Source organism: Euprymna scolopes, chromosome 6 (genome assembly GCF_053919585.1).
Source record: "Euprymna scolopes isolate OS-2025 chromosome 6, ASM5391958v1, whole genome shotgun sequence".
NCBI lineage: Eukaryota > Metazoa > Mollusca > Cephalopoda > Sepiida > Sepiolidae > Euprymna > Euprymna scolopes.
In genome coordinates, this window is record NC_136487.1 from 105,508,027 (window position 1) to 105,531,513 (window position 23,487).

General features: G+C 42.5%; 1 protein-coding gene across 1 annotated transcript; it reads left to right on the plus strand.

The window, feature by feature from the left end:
• Positions 1–7,242: 7,242 nt before the first annotated feature.
• Positions 7,243–7,800, plus strand: LOC145278229 (uncharacterized). The gene has a single exon (XM_080130519.1). The coding sequence runs from the start codon at positions 7,243–7,245 to the stop codon at positions 7,798–7,800; it is 558 nt and encodes a 185-aa protein (XP_079986645.1).
• Positions 7,801–23,487: the final 15,687 nt, after the last annotated feature.

Sequence of the window (23,487 nt, forward strand, 5' to 3'; positions counted from 1 at the left end):
CACCAACCAAAAGAAAAGGTAAATATGTCGTTTAATACCATAATAGCTCCAACCAAAAACAATTGTTTTTTAAGGAGGTTTTGGGGTCGCTGACAACGAATCTGATATTCAAGCCCGTCGCAAAATTACTGTTTGCATGAATGCATGGTATTAACACCTAAAGCCTGGGACAACGCGCGAGCGCATAAACGAATTTACATTAGGTCAACCTCCACACTTTTCTTTAAAGTGATGACAAGTACTTTTCCTGATATTAATGCTTTTATTATCCAGTGTATTTGCGTGTTGTTTTCACTGGTCGCCATGTGTTGTTTTTGCGTGCGCGAAAACAACACATGGCGACCAGTGTAAACAACACGCACGCATTAATATTAGGAAAAGTACTTGTTGACGAGCGACGACCAATGTAAATTTGTGTATGCTACCGCGCGCTCGTGCGTAGTCCAAGCGTTCAGGGGTTAATACCATGCAAACGGTAAATTTACAACGGGGTTGAATATCAGACTCGTTGTTAGTGACCCCAAAACCCCTAAGAAAACAAATTTTATTTACCAAAAAAACAAAACAAAACAAAACAAAAAAACAAACAAAAGTAAACACTACTACTGTGTCTTTTTTTTTAACATATTCATAACAAGTATTGATTAGTTAAAAATTAATACACGCTTATTATTATTATTATTATTATTATTATTATTATTATTGACGCGATAATCTCGTTTCACTTAAATGTGCGTTCCGTTCCATTTTCATTTTTTACATTCGTTCAATCGTTCACAGTCGCTATCTTGTGGACATTTCAAGTCAACCTTGCCAAATATAAATAAATATTTCATAAGGTGATATATTTTTATAAGTATTATGATATAATACTAAAAACGAACACAAAACAGTGAAAAAAAACAAAACAAAAAAACAACAACAACTGAAACAATAGCGTTTTATTTGCTCACACCGAGTCAGTAGTCACCTAATCTTCCATTACGCTTTTTTTTCTTTTCCTATATGTTTTACATATGACTAAAAACCGTTTTAGAATACTTCGATAACTGCTAGTCGCCCGAGGCGCCCGTACTTGGAAATGTCGATGGGACCGTCCGGGCATTTTTGTAGGCCAGAGTGTTTTCCTTTTTACTTTTGACTCGTATTTTATTATTATTTTTTAAAATATTTCCCTAATTCTGAAAATAAAAAAATAAATAAAAAAAGCATTTTTTTACAAAAAATGTTTAACGCAAAAACAAAACAAACAGCATGCGAATGGTCGAAAACTCGATTCTTTTTTTTGTTTTTGAATCCCCAAAACTAGTGTACCTATTTACTATGCCTCCCCACGGGACAGAGTTAGACACCAGGGTCGTTTTTTAACGTGGAGAAAAGGTACAAAAATAAAAATTGTCTCAGTCGTGAAGGATTTCTCCTCCACCGAAAGAGAACAAGAAATAGAAGTGCAGCATCTGAAGAACAGATACTACACTTTGAGATATTAAATCTTTTATTCATGTTAAAAAAATACAGTAAAATTAACGGTGAACAAAAAACTTAGGCACATGGCCAACTCAAAAGGGGGGATTTTGGGGGTCGTTGGTCATCCTTGTCGCTCCAGAACTAAACAAAGTCAAAAGTTTCTCCCAGCTAGTATCTTCTTTCACCATAATACCGCATTCACCCTTTCATCTTGGGGGACGTCCTAGTAACTCCCAATTTTTAAAACATTTTTTATTGACGTGTAAAAACAAAAAAGATAACAATAAAATGGTAACAATAATTCATTTGTGTCGAGGGAGGGGGAAGAAAAAACAAAAGGTGATTAGTAGGACCCTCCCAACCCCGTCTAGTTGATAGACTGCCCGTTCCACTAGGTTTGTAAAAGGAACCTCGCTTCTGCGGGTCAGTCTCTAGGTGGGGATGCCCTCTAGATGGGGGTGAATGGAGAAAAGAAAATTTTGTGGGTAAGGGATGGAGGTTAGTTTGTATTTCTTTTTCTCCAAGATGGGTAAAATTTAGAGGAAGGGGTGAAAAACAAAAATTGCAGGTAAGAGGGGATGGGGATCTTGGAGGCTTCCTAATCGGGGAGGGATGGAACACACACTCAGCTAGCTGAGAGACTACTTGTTTAATTTAACTTTACAGAACTGCGCGTTCCACACCTAGGCGGGGAACACGTATTCGAATTTGGCTCCTCTTCGTACACACAGACTTGCCACATGTATCCATCTTCTGTCAAATGCCGCGCGATGCAGCCTTCTTCTATCACATCTGATCTTCACCCGTAGTTGGTGTTTAAAGAACGCGATCAGATCTTGATCAGAAAAAGACAACACCCCCCGGCAACCTTGCAGACGCGACGTCCAAATCACCATTCTCGCCACGGCCAGAATCGTAACGTAGACCATTTGTCTTTCCCGGTCCCACGGCGGCCTCACGTTGTCCACAACATTGGATACAGTAATTGGGCGAGGATGCTCAGGATCGATGCGAGCCGTCACCCCACTGACATACGACCAGTACTGGCGGAGTTCGCGGCAATCAAAGAAAGCGTGATCCGTAGTTTCCACAGCCGTTGTCCCACAACGGGGACAATCGGGCGACTCCAGAAACCCAGAACTGCATTGTATGTTGTTGAGTGGAAGTGCATTTCGGGCCAATCGCCAGGTCAGAGAGAACTCCGAATTGTTCAGATGACTCGAACCTGGCGCCCAGCTCCACGCGGAGCGGATCTCACTCTGCTGCCACCCCAAACGCGCGCATAGCGGGTCGTCAGCGGCCTCCCTCACTAGATCCCTGTGGAGTTCCCTACGGGTAGCAGTCACAAGGTCACTGGACCTTGGTAGTCGTTTTAGCGCGGCTCGGCACTCTTTCATGTAGGCAGATTCTCCCCGCGGCCTGCGACGGCTCTCGATGGAAGGGTCGAGAACGAGGTCGGGGAAGGCGGCAGTAACCACGGGGTGCCACGGTTGGTCCTCCTGCATATAGTTGCTCAGGAAGGCCAGTCTCTCAGCATCTCGATGACACTTCAAGTCCGGCATTCCCAAGCCTCCCTCACACGGACGTTGAATACAGACCTGTCTGCTCACCCAGTGTCTTCCTCTGTCCCAAAGGAGCGAGGACAAGAGTTCGACGAGAGCTTTTAGGTGTTGTGCAGGCAGGGGAAGTACGGCCAGTCGGTAAAGGATGAGAGGAAAGACGTAAGTGGCGCACGCCTCAGCTCTACCCTTTAAGGAAAGTTTCCTAGGAAGCCACGAACTGACTGCAGCCTCCACCTTTGACCGTACCTCCAACCAATTCTTGTCAAGCTGGAGACCCGGTCCGAACCACACGCCGAGGATCCGGACCGGGCCATCTGTCCAGCTGAAGGGCGCAGGGAGGTTTGCGTTGCCACTCCATGCGCCCAACCGCAGTCCTACCGACTTGTTGCGGTTTATCTTGGCCCCTGTAATTCTTTCGTACTGTGTGAGTGCCTCCGACACGACCTCAATGTCTCTGGAGCCCGACACGAAGATCGTGACATCATCGGCGAACGCGGATACCTTGGCAGCTGAGCCGCCAGGCAGAGCCATTCCGCGCAGGGCCGAATTTGCCTCCCCATGTCTCAGCTTGCGGAGAAGAGGCTCCAAAGCCAGGACATAAAGCAGGGGCGACAGCGGACAACCCTGACGAACCGACCGAGAGATAACAAAGGGTTTCGAGCGCTTTCCGTTCACTTGCACGACAGCCATGGGCTGCCGATACATTATGGAGATCCACTTGCAAAAGTCCGGTTTAAAACCGGCGGCCTCTAAGACAGATGCCAGGAAACGATGGTCGACCCTATCGAAAGCTTTGGACTGATCTAAGTTTATCAGCGCGGCTTCTGTGTCGTCATCTATTCCCCCCTCTAGGATCATGCGGATCAGGTGCAAGTTGTTCTGAATCGATCTCCCCTTCACAGCGTAGTTCTGTTCTGGTTCAACCAACTCGTCGATAACAACCTGCAGCCGATTCGACAGGACCTTGGCCAAAATCTTCAACTCTGTGTTTAGCAGGAATTAGGTTACTTGAAACAACCATCTGGGAAAGTGTCTTCCCCTAGGGTAATTGCCTTAGGGTTATTCCTTGATAAAGATCGGTTAATTAGAACCAGAGGTAGGATACAGAATTCTGATATTGTACCCCTTCAGGTCAAGTTTCCCCTTTTGTTGGGAAAATACCATTATTTATCAAAACTGGCGATTAAGGAAGCTCATCCTAACTGTTGCCACATGAGGGTTAATTCAACCCTCAGTAAGTTAAGGCTGTCTGGAGACAAGCCTTAAAAGCCTTCATGCGTACTTGCACTGTATGTAAAAAAATAAATGCTCTGCCTTGTAAGGCACCTGCAGGGTTGATATTACCTGCTCATAGGGTGAACTTTGTCCACCCATTCAAACAAGTCAGTGTGGATTTCACCGTTCAATTTTCTATTAAAGTTGGAAGGGTAGAAGTTAAAATGTACATATTACTCTTTACATGCATGAGTTTGCGTGCAATTCACTTGGAATTATTGCCGGATATAAGCACCCGCTCTTTTATGCTGGCCTTTGTGAGGTTTACCAATTTATTTGGTATCCCTACGCATATATATTCCAATAACGCGAAATCCTTTGCGTCCGGAATATTGTTATCGAACGTGCTCGAATCAGACGAGTTGAAGGAACAATTTAAATCCATACACATCGTCCATTGAACAATTCCCCTTTACTCTGCCTGGCAGGGGTAGCCTGATTAAAACTGTCAAACAATGTTTGAGGAAACTGTTGGGCAGCAGAAAGTTGGATTATTTTGAATTTCTGACTGCACTTTCTCATGTGCAAAAGGCAATAAATGACAGACCCCTCACTTATATTGTTTCTGCCGACAAAGACTTTAGTATTTTAACTCGGAATCATTTTCTTCAGACAGGATATCAACCTCATTTGCTTATTAATAATTATGATGCTGAATTATGCCCTGACCCTCCAAATAGGACTGCCTTAATACATTCCCTCGAAATGTGGAATAAATTTGTTGAAAAATTCAATCGTATCTGACATAATCATTACCTCTTGTCATTAAGAGAAGTTGATGCCAAAATTGGGAGCAATTGTGCCCCCAAGTTATCTGTTGGAGAGATAGTACTTATTAAGACTCCCAACAAAACCAAACAATTCTAGAATCTTGGTAAAATAATCAAATTAATTACAGGAAATGACAATAATGTTTGTTCTGCAGTTGTTCTTAAGGATGGGTGCGAACAGGTCCATTCCTTAAAAAACCTTGTGCCATTGGAAATTAAGGGTAATGATGATATTGCATCAACTGAATTTATAAAAGAAGGAGGTCCCTTTTTCTGTCCAACCTGTTCTGTTCCTAATGATGGAACATCACCAATGGTGTGCTGCGATTCTTGCGACAATTGGTACCATTTTAGCTGTGTAAGAGTTAATCATCAAGATATCTTAGGGGAGTGGTTTTGTTCTAATTGTAAGGATGAGGCTCCTCAGGTCGGTCCATATAGTGGAAAATTAGCTAATGTCTGGATGCATGAAAAGTTGAAGTTTATACTGAAGATTGACAACAGACAATAGCACACATATATTAATATTAAAAAATTTATTGAATTAAAATTGTAATTAACTTGTATTGGGAAAAAGTAATGATCATCCATTAATTTTTTCTCTCCTCCTTCGCAGTGTTAAGAATATTAAGAAATTTACTGAATTAAAGTTATAATTTTGAATCTCAATTTGAATTGTCAACAAATAACCATATTAAGTTATCAAATTTAACTGAACTAAATGTATTGAAATTATAAAATTGTCTAAGTGAAGACTTATGTTTATTGGATTAATTTGTTATTTGTCGTTTATCCGACCGTTTATTAATTAACTTGTATTAGGAAAAAAGTAATGATTATCCATTACTTTTTCCTTTCCTCCTTAGCAGTGTGTGAGAAATTTTTCACATACAACTGCCTATTGTTTTGGCCGCCTACATGCTTTGTAAGCCAGTCTGTCATTGGTTTAATTTGAATGTGCCAAATCTTGTCTTGTCACCAATTTGTATTCATATATTATATTTTCAGTCTGAGAATGAACAAGGGAACCAGCAGACTCATAACAGTGGCGCTCTATCTAGAGTGCCAGGATTTACCTTCTTGGACACCAAACAGTGGATGAATGAAGGACATTTCTCAAAATACAGAGACAACAAAATTGCTGAACTTATTCCACCCAATGAGGATATTCTGTGTTCGGCATGATATATTTGATTATAGGAATTTATTCCTATTTCTTCAAAAAACCACGAGGTCCCAAAATATGCCGTATTGGCACCAGCATTCACATCGTGTTCACCATGTACAACATGGATCCTTCTAAAAGGAAACCTGAACCAACATTCCCACAGAGGAATCAAACTAAAGGCTCCATGAGTATGGATAGCAAATTCAGCCACTGTTTTTGCAAAGGACTTACTGTGACCAAATAACTTTCATTTCTGATATATTGTGAATAAAATTTGAGTTTAAAAGGTATGGCTTTGTTTGTGGAATTTCATTTGCTATCTGCAGGGAGGAAATTGTGCATGTGGAAAAGAAATTTCTTACAACTGTTTTTGTTTTAATAATTATTTGTTATTCAAAAATAAAAATAAATTTCAATTGATCAAAACGTTTTTTTCCCAAAGCCTTGTAGCAGTTAACAAACTATTTACTATAAGCGGATCAATGGCCAGTGCCAAAGTGATTCGGCCACACTGATCAATCGGTTGGCAGGGCACATTGATTTGAGCTGTCCCCTTAAGGACTATTTTTAGCCCTTTGGGATCTCAGCTGCGATCGTCAGAGAGATGCCAGCAATCGACCTATACAGACCTCTCTCACTCACCCCTCCCACTGCTACTTGTTGACGACTGCAGTCTGATGGTAGACGACACCTTCAAACAGGCATTTACACTTTCTTTCTTTCTCTCCAGTTTGAGATACAATCTTGCTTTTTTTAAATAAACCCTTTATTATTGTTTTGTTAAAAGCAATGTCGTTTGGTCTTGTGTTTATTTAAGTAATTATTAGGAGAGAAATGCACAACATTTCCCTCCTATAAAATAAAAGCTGACTCCTTATCCCAAGTGCGTTGCTTAGTTGATACAGGAGCAGCTTGCAGCATTTGGCCACTGAAACTCCTCACCGAGAATCCGCCAGTTTCACCCATCACACTGCAAGTGGTAAATCACTTATCTATTCCTATGTACGGTCAAATTTTTAATTCCCTTGACTTGGAATTACGTAGAGACTTTATGTGGGTTTTTACGATAGCTGATTTGCCCTATCCCATTATAGGTATAAACTTTCTGCATCACTTCAACCTATTAGTTGACATACGCAGACAACAGCTGATAAATGCTAATACGGAACTTTCCGTCATGGGTTCAAAATCGAGCTTCACATCTATCAGCCCTGTATTTTTCATCACTTCTGCCGATGATCCATATCATACATTATTAAACTCCTACCCGGAGTTAACTAACTTGAATTTTGTTGTGAGTGAACCACCTCACTCAACAGCTCACCATATTGAGATCACAGGTGCTCCTGTATTCTCACGACTTCGACGCCTTCCATCTGACAAACTTAAAGCAGCAAAGGTATTAAATGCCACTACGATACCCGATCGTTACTCAATCCCACACATACAGGACTTCGCTTCTCCACTGCACGGTTGTAAGAACTTCTCCAAACTAGATTTGGTTAAGGCATACCATCAGATTCCAGTGAATCCAGCCGACATCCGAAAACTGCTGTAACAACTTCGTTTGGAGCGTTTGAATTTTTAACTATGCTTTTTGGTTTGCGAAACACGGCTAGTACCTTTCAACGCTTCATGGACGAGGTAGTGCATGATTTAGACTTCGTCTACAACTACATAGGTGACATTCTAGTGGCAAATGCCTCACCTGAGGAACATGTCACTCACCTCTGTCTACTGTTCGAATGGTTTCAACAGTACCAGGTTAGAATTAACCCTGGTAAATGTGTTTTTGGTGCTTCAGAGTTAATTTTCCTGGGCCATATCAGCCCAGAGGGTATATCCCCTTTACATGAAAAGGTTAAGGCTCTACAAGACATTAAACCACCCACTTCACTTCGCCAACTAAGGCACTTCCTCGGCCTGCTAAATTACTACAGCTGCTTCATCTCACACTGTGCGGATCTCTTGTAACAGGAAGAAGGAAAATAAGCAGATTTCACTGAATGATATTCAGCTGAAAGCCTTTAAAGAAGTGAAAAAGAAACTATCAACACACACATTACTTGCACATCCTGTGTCTGATGCCGAGTTTTCACTGGTTGTGGATGCATCGGGCACAGCTGTAGGTGCAGTGTTGCAACAACAGCACCAATAACAACTACAAACCCTCGCATATTTTTCGAGGCAGCTGAAACCGGCAGAACAACGTTAAAGCACGTTTGTCCACAAACTCCTGGCTATGTAACTCACAGTGAAAGACTTTCAGCATTCACTCGAGGCCAACAATTTGTGGTCTACACTGGTCACCGTCCACTTACATTCGCACTGCGTGCTAAGCCAGACAAATATTCACCTGGCGAAACTCGTCACTTGGATTTTGTTTCGCAATTTACTAGCGATATCCGACATATCTTTGAGGGACAGAACACTGCGGCAGACGCTTTATCCCGTCTCCCTATTAATTTTCTGTCCTCACCATCAGATATCGATTTACAACAAATGGCCTTAGACCAGCAAAGTCTGGACATGTTGGATCTGTCATCACCTGAATTCGCAACTTGCAAATTCGTGTATCTGCCTGTGCCTACTTCGGACATGCAGATCATATGTGACACTTCAACAGATTCACCTAGACCGTTTATTCCCATGACTCATCATAGAGCTGTCTTTGACACGCTACACGATCTGCTACACTCCGGATGCAAAGCCACAGTGAAGCTGATTACAGCTAGATTTTTCTGGCCTAATATGAGGTGTGATATCACTGCCTGGACACGTTCCTGTTAGAAGTCAATGGTGCACAACCATATCCATGTACCCCTGGGAACATTCAGCACCCCAGATGCTCGGTTTAGCCATGTTCACATCGATCTGGTTGGACCATAACCAGTAAGCCAGGGCATAGACTGTTTCACACGGTAGCCTGAAGCTATTCACCTAAGGACATTTCGGCTGAATCTGTAGCATGAGCCCTTATATCGGGCTGGATATCCCCACAACAATTACCACAGACCATGGAGCAGTTTGAATCGCACCTGTTCCAAGAACTTTCCAGGATTTTAGGGATCAAACGTATTCGAACAACAAGCTATCACCCAGCTTCGAACGGGATGATAGAACGCTTCCACCAACAATTGAAAGCTGTGTTACGCGTTTACCCTGACCAACAGCGATGGAGCAAATACCTGTTGTCCTTCTTGGCTGTCGTGCAGCTATCAAAGAGGACCTGGGATACTCTCCAGCCGAATTTGTCTATGGAATACCTCTATCACTGCCAGGTCAGATGCTGATCCCGATAGAACTAGGAGATCCAGCTCTGTTTATAAACAGACTGCAAGCTTACTTTAGTAAGCTCCCACCCATGAAACCTAGGGAACAGACCATAAAATCTTCGGTCCTTAAAGACATTTCTTCATGGACACACGTGTTTCTTAGAAAAGACTGTGTGAAAGCCCCTCTTATATTGGTCCTTATCGCGTGTTATCAAGCACTTCTAAACTTTTTACCCTGGATATTAGGGGCAAAAAAGAAACAGTATATGTTGACAAAGTGAAAAAAGCTTTTCTTGACTCAGAAACACAAGACAGACATATCTCACCTACATTCACACAGCAAACACCTGAAGTGAATACTGAAAATGACGACTATGTCACGACTACACGTGGTGGCCGCCGTGTACATTGGCCCAAAAAATTATGAAAAAATTTGTACATTTAAACCCCTTCGGGTTATTTTAAAAAAAGAAATTTTAGCTGGAACTTTCTATTCTCATTACACCTATATTCTTTCTTCGGCAACATAAACTTCCAGACATTACGTTGCCTTGTGTTCTGTATTTTTCTAAAGAGTGCTACCTTTTTATTTTTCTTCATCGGTTTTTCACCTAAGCAGGGGTATAAAAAAAAGGTGTTTATCATTCCCACTTAGCTCCCTTTAATACACTAACAATCTAAAAATAGGGTCTGTCTAATTAACCAATCAGGGACCCCCGTTTATCGGGTTCGCTTTTAGAACAATAGTCTCTTCCTCATTTAACCACAGCTCATCCATGAAGCAACAGGCAGGAAAATTCCTCTCCTATAATTTTGTGCCTATACAAACATTACAAGAGCCATCTAATTCTTTGGACGTAAAAGAACTTTATAGTTGGACTTTCTCTAAAGCCGCAAACACAATAAGTTTTGCAAAACTTGTAAATTTTATTGTTTTAATAATGAATACTTTTTTCTACATCCTGTTTTGTGTCGTTAGTGATTCCCTCGGTCTTACTAAAAATGTACGTCTACTTTATGTCCGTCTAATTGCTGCTGCTCCTGATGATTATGAAGCAACTTCTTTAAAGCCACTTCCGGTTTTTGACAGTGGAAATTATCGTGTGCTATTTAAAAACAATATATATATATATATTATCTTTGTTAAAAAATACAATAATGTGATCTTTTCCTAAGAATTTGTAAGTGATCTTTTCCTAAGAATTTGTAAAATACAATAACAGATCTGCATAAAATAAAATTAGAATTATATTTAGTAATTTACACTAGTTTTGGGGATTCAAAAACAAAAAAAGAATCGAGTTTTCGACCATTCGCATGCTGTTTGTTTTGTTTTTGCGTTAAACATTTTTGTAAAAAAATGCTTTATTTATTTATTTTTTATTTTCAGAATTAGGGAAATATTTTAAAAAATAATAATAAAATACGAGTCAAAAGTAAAAAGGAAAACACTCTGACCTACAAAAATGCCCGGACGGTCCCATCGACATTTCCAAGTACGGGCGCCTCGGGTGACTATCAGTTATCGAAGTATTCTAAAACGGGTTTTAGTCATATGTAAAACATATAGAAAAAGCAACAAAAGCGTAATGGAAGATTAGGTGACTACTGACTCGGTGTGAGCAAATAAAACGCTATTATTTCAGTTGTTTTTTGTTTGTTTGTTTTTTTTTTTCACTGTTTTGTGTTCGTTTTTAGTATTACATTATAATACTTATAAAAATATATCACTTTATGAAATATTTATTTATATTTGTCAAGATTGACTTGAGATGTCCACAAGATAGCGACTGTGAACGAATGTAAAAAATGAAAATGGAACGGAACGCACATTTAAGTGAAACGAGATTATCGCGTCAATAATAATAAGCGTGTATTAATTTTTAACTAATCAATACTTGTTATGAATATTTTGAAAAAAAAAGACACAGTAGTGTTTACTTTTGTTTTTATTTTTTTTTGTTGTTGTTTTCTTAGGGGTTTTGGGGTCGCTCTGTTGTTGTCGTTGTAAATTTACCGTTTGCATGGTATTAACCCTTGAACGCTTGGACTACGCACGAGCGCGCGGTAGCATACACAAATTTACATTGGTCGTCGCTCGTCCGCAAGTACTTTTCCTAATATTAATGCGTGCGTGTTGTTTTCACTGGTCGCCATGTGTTGTTTTTGCGCGTGCGGAAACAACACATGGCGACCAGTAAAAACAACACGCAAATACACTGGATAATAAAAGCATTAATATCAGGAAAAGTACTTGTCATCACTTTAAAGAAAAGTGTGGAGGTTGACCTAATGTAAATTCGTTTATGCGCTCGCGCGTTGTCCCAGGCTTTAGGTGTTAATACCATGCAAACAGTAATTTTGCGACGGGCTTGAATATCAGATTCGTTGTCAGCGACCCCAAAACCTCCTTAAAAAGCAATTGTTTTTGGTTGGAGCTATTATGGTATTAAACGACATATTTACCTTTTCTTTTGGTTGGTGTTTATTTTTTCGACTAGTCTAAGTTTTACGTAACAATTTAATAAAGAAAACATACAGAAAAAATGAAATGAAATAACATAGAAATATTTGTTTTTTATTTTTCTTTTACTTTGGAAAATTCAACTTCACTAGTTTCGCATAAATATTTAATCAACAAAAAAATACGGTAAAAATTAAATTTCATGTTAAATCTCTGCATAATTACCAAAATAAAACAATAAAGTAAAAAAAGTAAAAAATTTTTTTTTTTTTTCGAAATAGAACTTAATCAACAGTCGAGTTTTTTATTTTTATTTTTATTTTTTTGTAACAATTTTGTTTTTAAATACTGGAAATCTGCATGAAATAAAAATAGAATCAGTTTTTTTTTTTTTTTTTTTTTTTTTTTTTGTAATTCTTATGCCCAAAACAATAAGCAATCGCTTTCGCGTCGGCATTCACCTGTAGGCGACTAATAGATAATCCCTTTTATCATTTTTCTAAAACTTTAATCACAATATTATAATGTTAGATAATCGAAACTGTCCCTTAAATTTGAAGAAAACTATTTGTTTATTTTTACGCTAGTTTAATTTTTAATAGTAGATCCCCCACCTCCACCCCCCCCCAAAAAAAAAAACAAAAAACAAAAAACAAGCAGTGTTCATCAAGTTGCTTCATTCTACAAAATTCTCGGGCAGAAATATTGCGTTCAAATCTATACGTACATAGCAAGCAATCTATACGGACATAGCTAGCAATTTATACGTACATAGCTAGCAATCTGTACGTACATAGATTGCTAGCTATGTACGTATAGATTGCTTGCTATGTACGTATAGATTTGAACGCAATATTTCTGCCCAAGAATTTTGCAGAATAAAGCAACTTGATGAACACTGCTTGTTTGTTGTTGTTTTTTTAGAGGTGGGGGATTTACTATTAAAAATTAAACTAGCGTAAAAATAAACAAATAGTTTTCTTCAATTTTCAGAGACAGTTTCGGTTACCTAACATTATAATATTGTGATAAAAGTTTCAGAAAAACATTAAAAGGGATTATCTAGCTGTTAGTCGCCTAGGGCGTCCCTACAGGTCAATGCTGACGCGGCAACAATTGCTTATTGTTTTGGGCATAAGAATTAAAAAAAAAAAAACTGATTCTATTTTTTATTTTATGCAGATTTACAGTATTTAAAAAAAAAATTGTTAAAAAAAAAAAAAAAAAAAAACTCCACTGCTGATAAAATTCTATTTGAAAAAAAAAAAAAAAAAAAAAAAACGAAAACAAAAGGATTTTTTTTTTTTTTTAATTTTTTCTACATAGGCATAACCACTTATCAAGGCCCAGAGACCACTCCGGCAATAAGGGGTAAGAGTGTACAGCAATTAATTGGAGAATGTAGTAATCGTCAGTAATGGAAATTCGGTAAATTTGTTTACGTTGGACTTGGAGACAACCATATTGTAGTCAACTGGAAAGCAAGAAAACGGAAGACGATTCCACAGGCATGCAATTCTAAGAAAGAAGCTTTGTTCATGGAATCTACGTTTAGGTTTAGGCACAAATAAAGAGTGGGGGGGGGAATTATTGATAGTGTTTTCAGCTAGATGAGTGTTTCTTGTGAAAGTTTGGCGAGGGGGACCATAGATTGAAGCTCAGTCGAACACTTTTCATGAAAATAACGATACATCAGAAACAAACTTGCAACATCTCTTCTGTGAGATAGAGATTACAGTGAAGAGAAAAGGACATCTCCCACGAGGCCATGAAGTCTATTTTGAACTCTATCAAGGCAGGACAAGCCCTTTCTAGCAGCTCCTGTGGCAACAGTACTCCATCCTTGAACGTATCTGGCTCTTATATAGATAGAGAATTGCATCAGCAGTGAGATATCTACTGGATCGATAGAAGGATCCCACCATTTTTTCAGCAGCCTTAGCAACAGATTTGATGTACAAGTTCCATTTAAGATCAGGAGTAAAGGTCAAGCCCAGAAGATTGTCAAAACTTGAGGCCTCCCCAAGACGAGAGCCATTCATTTTAATTGATACCAGATGTGGATCAGAACGTTGATGATGTAAAGATAGAAGCTTGCTTTTAGATGCATTAAAAGTAACCAGCCACTCCTTTCCCCATTGTACAACGTGATCAAGATCAGAAGAGAGAAAATTGGAGAGAACTTTGTCGTTTACTGTATTAGATGTGCTACCATAGATGGTAGTGTTATCAGCAAAAATGTCTATGATGTGATTTGTAAGATCATTAATGTAGATCAGGAAAAGAGTTGGGCCAAGGATGGACCCCTGAGGGACTCCAGCATTAATACTGTGAGCTTCTGATTTTTGCGCATCAACTACTACTCTTATGAACCTATCAGAGAGAAATGATTTAATAATTGAGAAGACTATAAGAGAAGTTTTTACTTTTTTTTATTTCATTGTTTTCTTTCGGTAATTATGCAGAGATTTAACATGAAATTTAATTTTTATTGTATTTTTTGTTTATTAAATCGTCATGCGAAAGTACAGACTAGTTGAATTAAAAAAAAATAAATGGAAAAATAAAAAACAAATATTTCTATGTTATTTCATTTTTTTTTTTTAATGTTTTCTTTATTAAATTGTTACGTAAAACTTAGACTAGTCGAAAAAATAAACACCAACCAAAAGAAAAGGTAAATATGTCGTTTAATACCATAATAGCTCCAACCAAAAACAATTGTTTTTTAAGGAGGTTTTGGGGTCGCTGACAACGAATCTGATATTCAAGCCCGTCGCAAAATTACTGTTTGCATGAATGCATGGTATTAACACCTAAAGCCTGGGACAACGCGCGAGCGCATAAACGAATTTACATTAGGTCAACCTCCACACTTTTCTTTAAAGTGATGACAAGTACTTTTCCTGATATTAATGCTTTTATTATCCAGTGTATTTGCGTGTTGTTTTCACTGGTCGCCATGTGTTGTTTTTGCGTGCGCGAAAACAACACATGGCGACCAGTGTAAACAACACGCACGCATTAATATTAGGAAAAGTACTTGTTGACGAGCGACGACCAATGTAAATTTGTGTATGCTACCGCGCGCTCGTGCGTAGTCCAAGCGTTCAGGGGTTAATACCATGCAAACGGTAAATTTACAACGGGGTTGAATATCAGACTCGTTGTTAGTGACCCCAAAACCCCTAAGAAAACAAATTTTATTTACCAAAAAAACAAAACAAAACAAAACAAAAAAACAAACAAAAGTAAACACTACTACTGTGTCTTTTTTTTTAACATATTCATAACAAGTATTGATTAGTTAAAAATTAATACACGCTTATTATTATTATTATTATTATTATTATTATTATTATTATTGACGCGATAATCTCGTTTCACTTAAATGTGCGTTCCGTTCCATTTTCATTTTTTACATTCGTTCAATCGTTCACAGTCGCTATCTTGTGGACATTTCAAGTCAACCTTGCCAAATATAAATAAATATTTCATAAGGTGATATATTTTTATAAGTATTATGATATAATACTAAAAACGAACACAAAACAGTGAAAAAAAACAAAACAAAAAAACAACAACAACTGAAACAATAGCGTTTTATTTGCTCACACCGAGTCAGTAGTCACCTAATCTTCCATTACGCTTTTTTTTCTTTTCCTATATGTTTTACATATGACTAAAAACCGTTTTAGAATACTTCGATAACTGCTAGTCGCCCGAGGCGCCCGTACTTGGAAATGTCGATGGGACCGTCCGGGCATTTTTGTAGGCCAGAGTGTTTTCCTTTTTACTTTTGACTCGTATTTTATTATTATTTTTTAAAATATTTCCCTAATTCTGAAAATAAAAAAATAAATAAAAAAAGCATTTTTTTACAAAAAATGTTTAACGCAAAAACAAAACAAACAGCATGCGAATGGTCGAAAACTCGATTCTTTTTTTTGTTTTTGAATCCCCAAAACTAGTGTACCTATTTACTATGCCTCCCCACGGGACAGAGTTAGACACCAGGGTCGTTTTTTAACGTGGAGAAAAGGTACAAAAATAAAAATTGTCTCAGTCGTGAAGGATTTCTCCTCCACCGAAAGAGAACAAGAAATAGAAGTGCAGCATCTGAAGAACAGATACTACACTTTGAGATATTAAATCTTTTATTCATGTTAAAAAAATACAGTAAAATTAACGGTGAACAAAAAACTTAGGCACATGGCCAACTCAAAAGGGGGGATTTTGGGGGTCGTTGGTCATCCTTGTCGCTCCAGAACTAAACAAAGTCAAAAGTTTCTCCCAGCTAGTATCTTCTTTCACCATAATACCGCATTCACCCTTTCATCTTGGGGGACGTCCTAGTAACTCCCAATTTTTAAAACATTTTTTATTGACGTGTAAAAACAAAAAAGATAACAATAAAATGGTAACAATAATTCATTTGTGTCGAGGGAGGGGGAAGAAAAAACAAAAGGTGATTAGTAGGACCCTCCCAACCCCGTCTAGTTGATAGACTGCCCGTTCCACTAGGTTTGTAAAAGGAACCTCGCTTCTGCGGGTCAGTCTCTAGGTGGGGATGCCCTCTAGATGGGGGTGAATGGAGAAAAGAAAATTTTGTGGGTAAGGGATGGAGGTTAGTTTGTATTTCTTTTTCTCCAAGATGGGTAAAATTTAGAGGAAGGGGTGAAAAACAAAAATTGCAGGTAAGAGGGGATGGGGATCTTGGAGGCTTCCTAATCGGGGAGGGATGGAACACACACTCAGCTAGCTGAGAGACTACTTGTTTAATTTAACTTTACAGAACTGCGCGTTCCACACCTAGGCGGGGAACACGTATTCGAATTTGGCTCCTCTTCGTACACACAGACTTGCCACATGTATCCATCTTCTGTCAAATGCCGCGCGATGCAGCCTTCTTCTATCACATCTGATCTTCACCCGTAGTTGGTGTTTAAAGAACGCGATCAGATCTTGATCAGAAAAAGACAACACCCCCCGGCAACCTTGCAGACGCGACGTCCAAATCACCATTCTCGCCACGGCCAGAATCGTAACGTAGACCATTTGTCTTTCCCGGTCCCACGGCGGCCTCACGTTGTCCACAACATTGGATACAGTAATTGGGCGAGGATGCTCAGGATCGATGCGAGCCGTCACCCCACTGACATACGACCAGTACTGGCGGAGTTCGCGGCAATCAAAGAAAGCGTGATCCGTAGTTTCCACAGCCGTTGTCCCACAACGGGGACAATCGGGCGACTCCAGAAACCCAGAACTGCATTGTATGTTGTTGAGTGGAAGTGCATTTCGGGCCAATCGCCAGGTCAGAGAGAACTCCGAATTGTTCAGATGACTCGAACCTGGCGCCCAGCTCCACGCGGAGCGGATCTCACTCTGCTGCCACCCCAAACGCGCGCATAGCGGGTCGTCAGCGGCCTCCCTCACTAGATCCCTGTGGAGTTCCCTACGGGTAGCAGTCACAAGGTCACTGGACCTTGGTAGTCGTTTTAGCGCGGCTCGGCACTCTTTCATGTAGGCAGATTCTCCCCGCGGCCTGCGACGGCTCTCGATGGAAGGGTCGAGAACGAGGTCGGGGAAGGCGGCAGTAACCACGGGGTGCCACGGTTGGTCCTCCTGCATATAGTTGCTCAGGAAGGCCAGTCTCTCAGCATCTCGATGACACTTCAAGTCCGGCATTCCCAAGCCTCCCTCACACGGACGTTGAATACAGACCTGTCTGCTCACCCAGTGTCTTCCTCTGTCCCAAAGGAGCGAGGACAAGAGTTCGACGAGAGCTTTTAGGTGTTGTGCAGGCAGGGGAAGTACGGCCAGTCGGTAAAGGATGAGAGGAAAGACGTAAGTGGCGCACGCCTCAGCTCTACCCTTTAAGGAAAGTTTCCTAGGAAGCCACGAACTGACTGCAGCCTCCACCTTTGACCGTACCTCCAACCAATTCTTGTCAAGCTGGAGACCCGGTCCGAACCACACGCCGAGGATCCGGACCGGGCCATCTGTCCAGCTGAAGGGCGCAGGGAGGTTTGCGTTGCCACTCCATGCGCCCAACCGCAGTCCTACCGACTTGTTGCGGTTTATCTTGGCCCCTGTAATTCTTTCGTACTGTGTGAGTGCCTCCGACACGACCTCAATGTCTCTGGAGCCCGACACGAAGATCGTGACATCATCGGCGAACGCGGATACCTTGGCAGCTGAGCCGCCAGGCAGAGCCATTCCGCGCAGGGCCGAATTTGCCTCCCCATGTCTCAGCTTGCGGAGAAGAGGCTCCAAAGCCAGGACATAAAGCAGGGGCGACAGCGGACAACCCTGACGAACCGACCGAGAGATAACAAAGGGTTTCGAGCGCTTTCCGTTCACTTGCACGACAGCCATGGGCTGCCGATACATTATGGAGATCCACTTGCAAAAGTCCGGTTTAAAACCGGCGGCCTCTAAGACAGATGCCAGGAAACGATGGTCGACCCTATCGAAAGCTTTGGACTGATCTAAGTTTATCAGCGCGGCTTCTGTGTCGTCATCTATTCCCCCCTCTAGGATCATGCGGATCAGGTGCAAGTTGTTCTGAATCGATCTCCCCTTCACAGCGTAGTTCTGTTCTGGTTCAACCAACTCGTCGATAACAACCTGCAGCCGATTCGACAGGACCTTGGCCAAAATCTTCAACTCTGTGTTTAGCAGAGTTATGGGCCTGTAGTCATCTAACTCTTCCCCTCCATGCCCGTCACCTTTCTTCAGCAATGTGATCACTCCCTTGGTCACCTGCCCTGGGATGGATCCCTGAGCAAACCAATGGTTGAACATATCCGTCAGAAGAGGCAGAAACATGGGCGACAGCCTCAAGTACAGTTCGTATGGCAGACCATCAAGTCCTGGCGATCTGTCACAGCTGACCTGCTTCAGCGCAGTAAAGACCTCCTGCTCCGTCACCCGGCCCTCGCAACCAGCCGCTCTAGCCGCCTCGAGGCGGGGAGAGTCGGCCAAATAGTCGCTAAACTCAAGGACCGGAAGATCGGGCTGCTGCGTAAAACGCTCCTCGAAATGTTCTCGAAACCCCTCGCAGATCTCCCGAGTCGATTCCAGGGTGCGTCCATTCGGATGTTTGATTTTTGCAATATATTTGTCCGAGCCACGCCTAGAAACCTCACGGCGCACGTCTGCATCAGAATTGACTGCTTCGTTGCCTATCTTTCTAAGCCTAGCTCTAACTACTTGGCCTTCGTAACGCTCGCTAGTCTCGCGTAGAAGGTCCTGCTTAGCTAGTTCCTGACTAACCCTATCACCCTCCCCGGTAGCCTGGGCTAGTTTCTGCTCTAGCTTCTTCTTCGTCTTGGCCTTATCTAGTGCGAGGCGCTGGGCATACTTGACGGAGAAGCTTCTGATCTTGGCTTTGAGACCTAACCACCACTTACTCCCGGTAACCGCCCCCACTAGTGCCTTTTTAATCAATTCTCTTAACTGATCTTGGAAGTCTTGTCTCTCCAGAAGGGAGGTGTTTAACTTCCAGTACCCCGCTAACTTAGGCCTATTTCCTAGCTTCAGCCGGGCCATAACTAATTTATGGTCCGTCTGGCCTAGCCAAGTGAACGTGGGACAAGATAAGAAGTCTACTTCGCCTCTCCTAACTAACATCCTGTCCAAATAAGTATTTGGATAGGAGGAAACACTATTGGTCCACGTCCACATCTCCCGCCCTGGATGCTCGACCCGAAACCTGTCGACCAGACCGCATCTAGCCATCAGATCAGCCAGGCTGGACTCGCACCTCTCCGATCCTCTAGCTCCGCCTCCTACCTTATCTATGTCGGGGTCTAAGATGGAATTCCAATCCCCCATTAGCACTACCCGCTTCCGACAATCTACAAACGCGTCAAGCTGACTGAAGAATGAGACCCTCTCACGAGCGGTGCTGGGCGCATGAACCGCAATCACCCGAAACACAGAATCTTTTACGGCAACATCGGCCACAACCAGCCTACCCACTGCATCTCTATGGACAACGTCGACCGTCGCCGACAGGGTACGTTTAACCAGCACGGAAACTCCCTTCCCCCGCGGGCTGCCATATGCTGAGAAAACCTCAAAGTCTCGGGCCAGCACCTGACAGTCCACAGAGGAAACGAAATGCGTCTCCTGAATTGCAGCGACATCCACTCCCAGGGACAAGAGGTCGTGCCGGAGGCGAGCCGCCCGGCCCGATGATCTCAAGCCCCTCGCATTCAGACTAGCCAAATTCAAAGCCATGGTACCTACCTTAAGGTGTGTTACACTCAGCTCCGAAGTCAGCCGGGGAAAGGACACCGACGTTGTGTGCAATGCTCAAGGTGGTCAGGTTTTTCATGTCCTGACCTTCTCTCACAATGCCGCCGACATCCAAAGGGTAGGTCAATTTAAGGGCCCTATAGAGTGACGGATGGACCAACACTGGGACCCTTCCCTTGCATTGTTTTGACAGTTCATCAAGAGAAGGGTCATTTTTTTTAACCAGTTCAATTCCCGGAAACGCCCCTTCAGCGGCCTGCAGCCTTGTCCACAAGTTGGTCTTGCAGGCCTCTGGAGTTCTGACAAAGGTTATTAGGAGTGGGGCGTCCGGGAAATTTGAGGGGATATTTACATCTTTCCCCTCTATCTGTTTGTAATCGAGCAGAGGTTTTAAGTTTTTCCTCTGCCGATGGGAAATGTCTGTGGCCACAGATAGAGGGTCTACATAACATAGTTCCTCAGGGGCAAGGGCCTTTGGTCTGCAAGAGGCAGAGGAGTCTCTCCTCTCCCTCGGTTCATTCTTTTCATTTTCTTTTTGGGGTAGTGGCTCAGTTTGCCTTGGTGTGGGGACGGGTGTTTGTGTGGTGCCTGGTGTTGGTGTTGGTGTTGGTGCAGTGTTTGGTGTTGGTGCGGTGTCTGGTGTTGGTGTTGGTGCGGTGTCTGGTGTTGGTGTGGTGTCTCGTGTTGGTGCGGTGTCTGGTGTTAGTGCGGTGTCTGGTGTTGGTGCGGTGTCTGGTGTTGTTGCAGTGTGTGGTTTGGGGGTGGAAGTGGATTTTGTTGTTAGGGGTGGTGTATGTTCACAGGGAGTGGGGGCCACCTTTTCTTCCTCTTTTCTTCTTTTGTTTTTCTTTTTCATTCTTTCGAATGAACCGGGGAGAGGTGAGGTTGAGTTCCTCTCCCTCTCACTTGCGGATTCATCCTCAGAGGAGCAGTCTTTTCTCCGCTTGATCCCCGTCTCGATTGGTGTGGGGACCGTTGGTTGTGTCTGCTCCTCTATTTGCTGCTGCAGCTGTTTTTGTTGTTGCTGCTCTCGCTGGTGTCGTTGCTGCTGCTGCTTCTGCTGCACTTGCTGATTTTGCTGTTGCAGTAGTTGCTGCTGCAGTTGTTTCCGCGGCATTGGCTGCGGTGGCTGTTGTTGTTTCTGCATTTGCAGAGGCTCCTGCCTCGATTTTTGGGCTGGTGGTGGGACGGTGGCAGAAGGGATTAAGTGTTTCCGCTTTTGTCTCACTACCGTGCTCCATTCTTCCCCCTTGGCCTCCTGGGTGGTTTGAGTTTTCCTTGGAGCTGGGGTTGGTGCTGCAGTTGCAGGGGTTGTTGCCGCCTGTTTTGGTGCGGGCGTTGTCTCAGTGGATGTGACCGCCTTTTGGGTTATTGGATTAGGGGTTACCCTTTGGGGGCAACTCCTAGCCATGTGGCCCTGCTTTTGGCAGAACCAACAGTGTGGACAACGGCCCTCCACCACTACCGTTATGCTGGCGTCTTTGTATGTCAGCAGCGGTGGTATTGCCTGAAAACCTTTCCTCTTCAGCCTCATTGCTATTGTGTAGCAGCCCAGGTGAGTCCCAGTTTTTGACCGTATTGGGGTCACCTGTTCTACCTCACCGTACTGGCTGAAGAGGCATCCTAATACTTCCGCAGGTATTTGGGTTGGCACATTAAATACCTGCACCCGAGTCCTTCTCTTGCCCTGGTATTCAGGTGTTAGTTTGACTCTCCCATGCTTTATTTCTTGGAGGGAGAGTCTCTCTGCATCTTCCTTGGTGGGTAGGAGGATGTCCCACATGGCGTAGCTCCTCTGGTACAGGTATAATACCGGGATATTTAGCTTATGTAGGAGCCCTGCCATGTCTTCCTTTTTCATCCCTAGGAGGCGGTTTTCCGGCATATCCGAGATGATGAGGGAGAGCACTCTGTCTTCGATTGCCTCCCAAGCACCTGGCACTGGTTTAATTTCTGCCCCCTCTATGTATTGTCTGTACTTGGTCAAGTACAAGTCTTTATACTCTTGAGGGGACAGTTGCTTCTCTACAGTCTTCCCCCATGCCAACCCTCTTGTTGGTGTTGGATCTTTGGTGAGGTTGGACTGTTTTTGCTGTTCCTTGGCGGAAGGGTTGCTATTTTGAGGGGCATTTCCCTTTCCGCTTTCCTTTGGGACCGACTCTCCCTGCTCTATACTTCTTCCAGGAAATACTTCCCTTTTTGGGGAGTCGGCCTCCTGGGGAGCATTGTCCTTGGGAGCTTTTGCCCCTTTTGTTTTGGGGAGGTTTAGGCTGTATGCCCCCTCGTTTTCTTGATTTGCTCCCCTTTTGGGGCAGTAGCCCTCCTGGGGAGCACTGTCTCTCTTATCGTCCTTTGGGGCTACTGCCTCTTGATTTTTGTTGTCAGAGCGGGATGCCCTGTCCAACATTGTTTTTTCTCCCCTTTGTGGGGAGTCGCCCTCTTGGGGAGCTGCTGGTGAGTTTTCTCCCTTCTGGGGGGCGTCCTTCGGTTTCGTGTCCGGGCGGTATGCCCCGTTGCTTTTTGCTTCCCCTGTTGGGGAGCCGTCCTCTTGGGGAGCAGTTTTTCTTGTGGTAGCCTCCTGGCTGGGGGTATCTGTATTGGTGGTCCCCGGGCTGGGGGTGTCCATTTTTGAAAAAAGCTCTCTCTCTTCTGTATAATTCACCAAAATGAGTGACGTGGAGTCGGCGTCCAAATTGGGAGCCGACTTTGGCGCCAAAAAGAAGTGGCGCCAAAGGCGGCAAGAGGGGAGATAGAACTGAGAGAGGGAGTGGGAGGTTAGTGGAGGGAAGAGAGAAAGTGTTTCCGACCCTCCCTCGCGGGAAGGTCGTAAATTATCAGCTCGGATCCCCCCCCGTGGGGGAGGGGGGAGAGCAGAGAAAGACAGACAAAGTGGGGGTGCGGACAGAACGCTACCCAACAAGCTCTCCGGGCACGAGAATGTGTCGCCAGAACACGACTGCCTATCGCTGTGTATGTATCAGAGAACAGATACTACACTTTGATCTTGTCCCGAAGGCAAAACTAGTGTAAATTACTAAATATAATTCTAATTTTATTTTATGCAGATCTGTTATTGTATTTTACAAATTCTTAGGAAAAGATCACTTACAAATTCTTAGGAAAAGATCACATTATTGTATTTTTTAACAAAGATAATATATATATATATATATATATATATATATATATATATATATATATATATATATATTGTTTTTAAATAGCACACGATAATTTC

Excerpts from the sequence above, each read along its gene's own strand:
- LOC145278229 (XM_080130519.1), top strand. The coding sequence starts at position 7,243 with ATGTACGGTCAAATTTTTAATTCCCTTGACTTGGAATTACGTAGAGAC.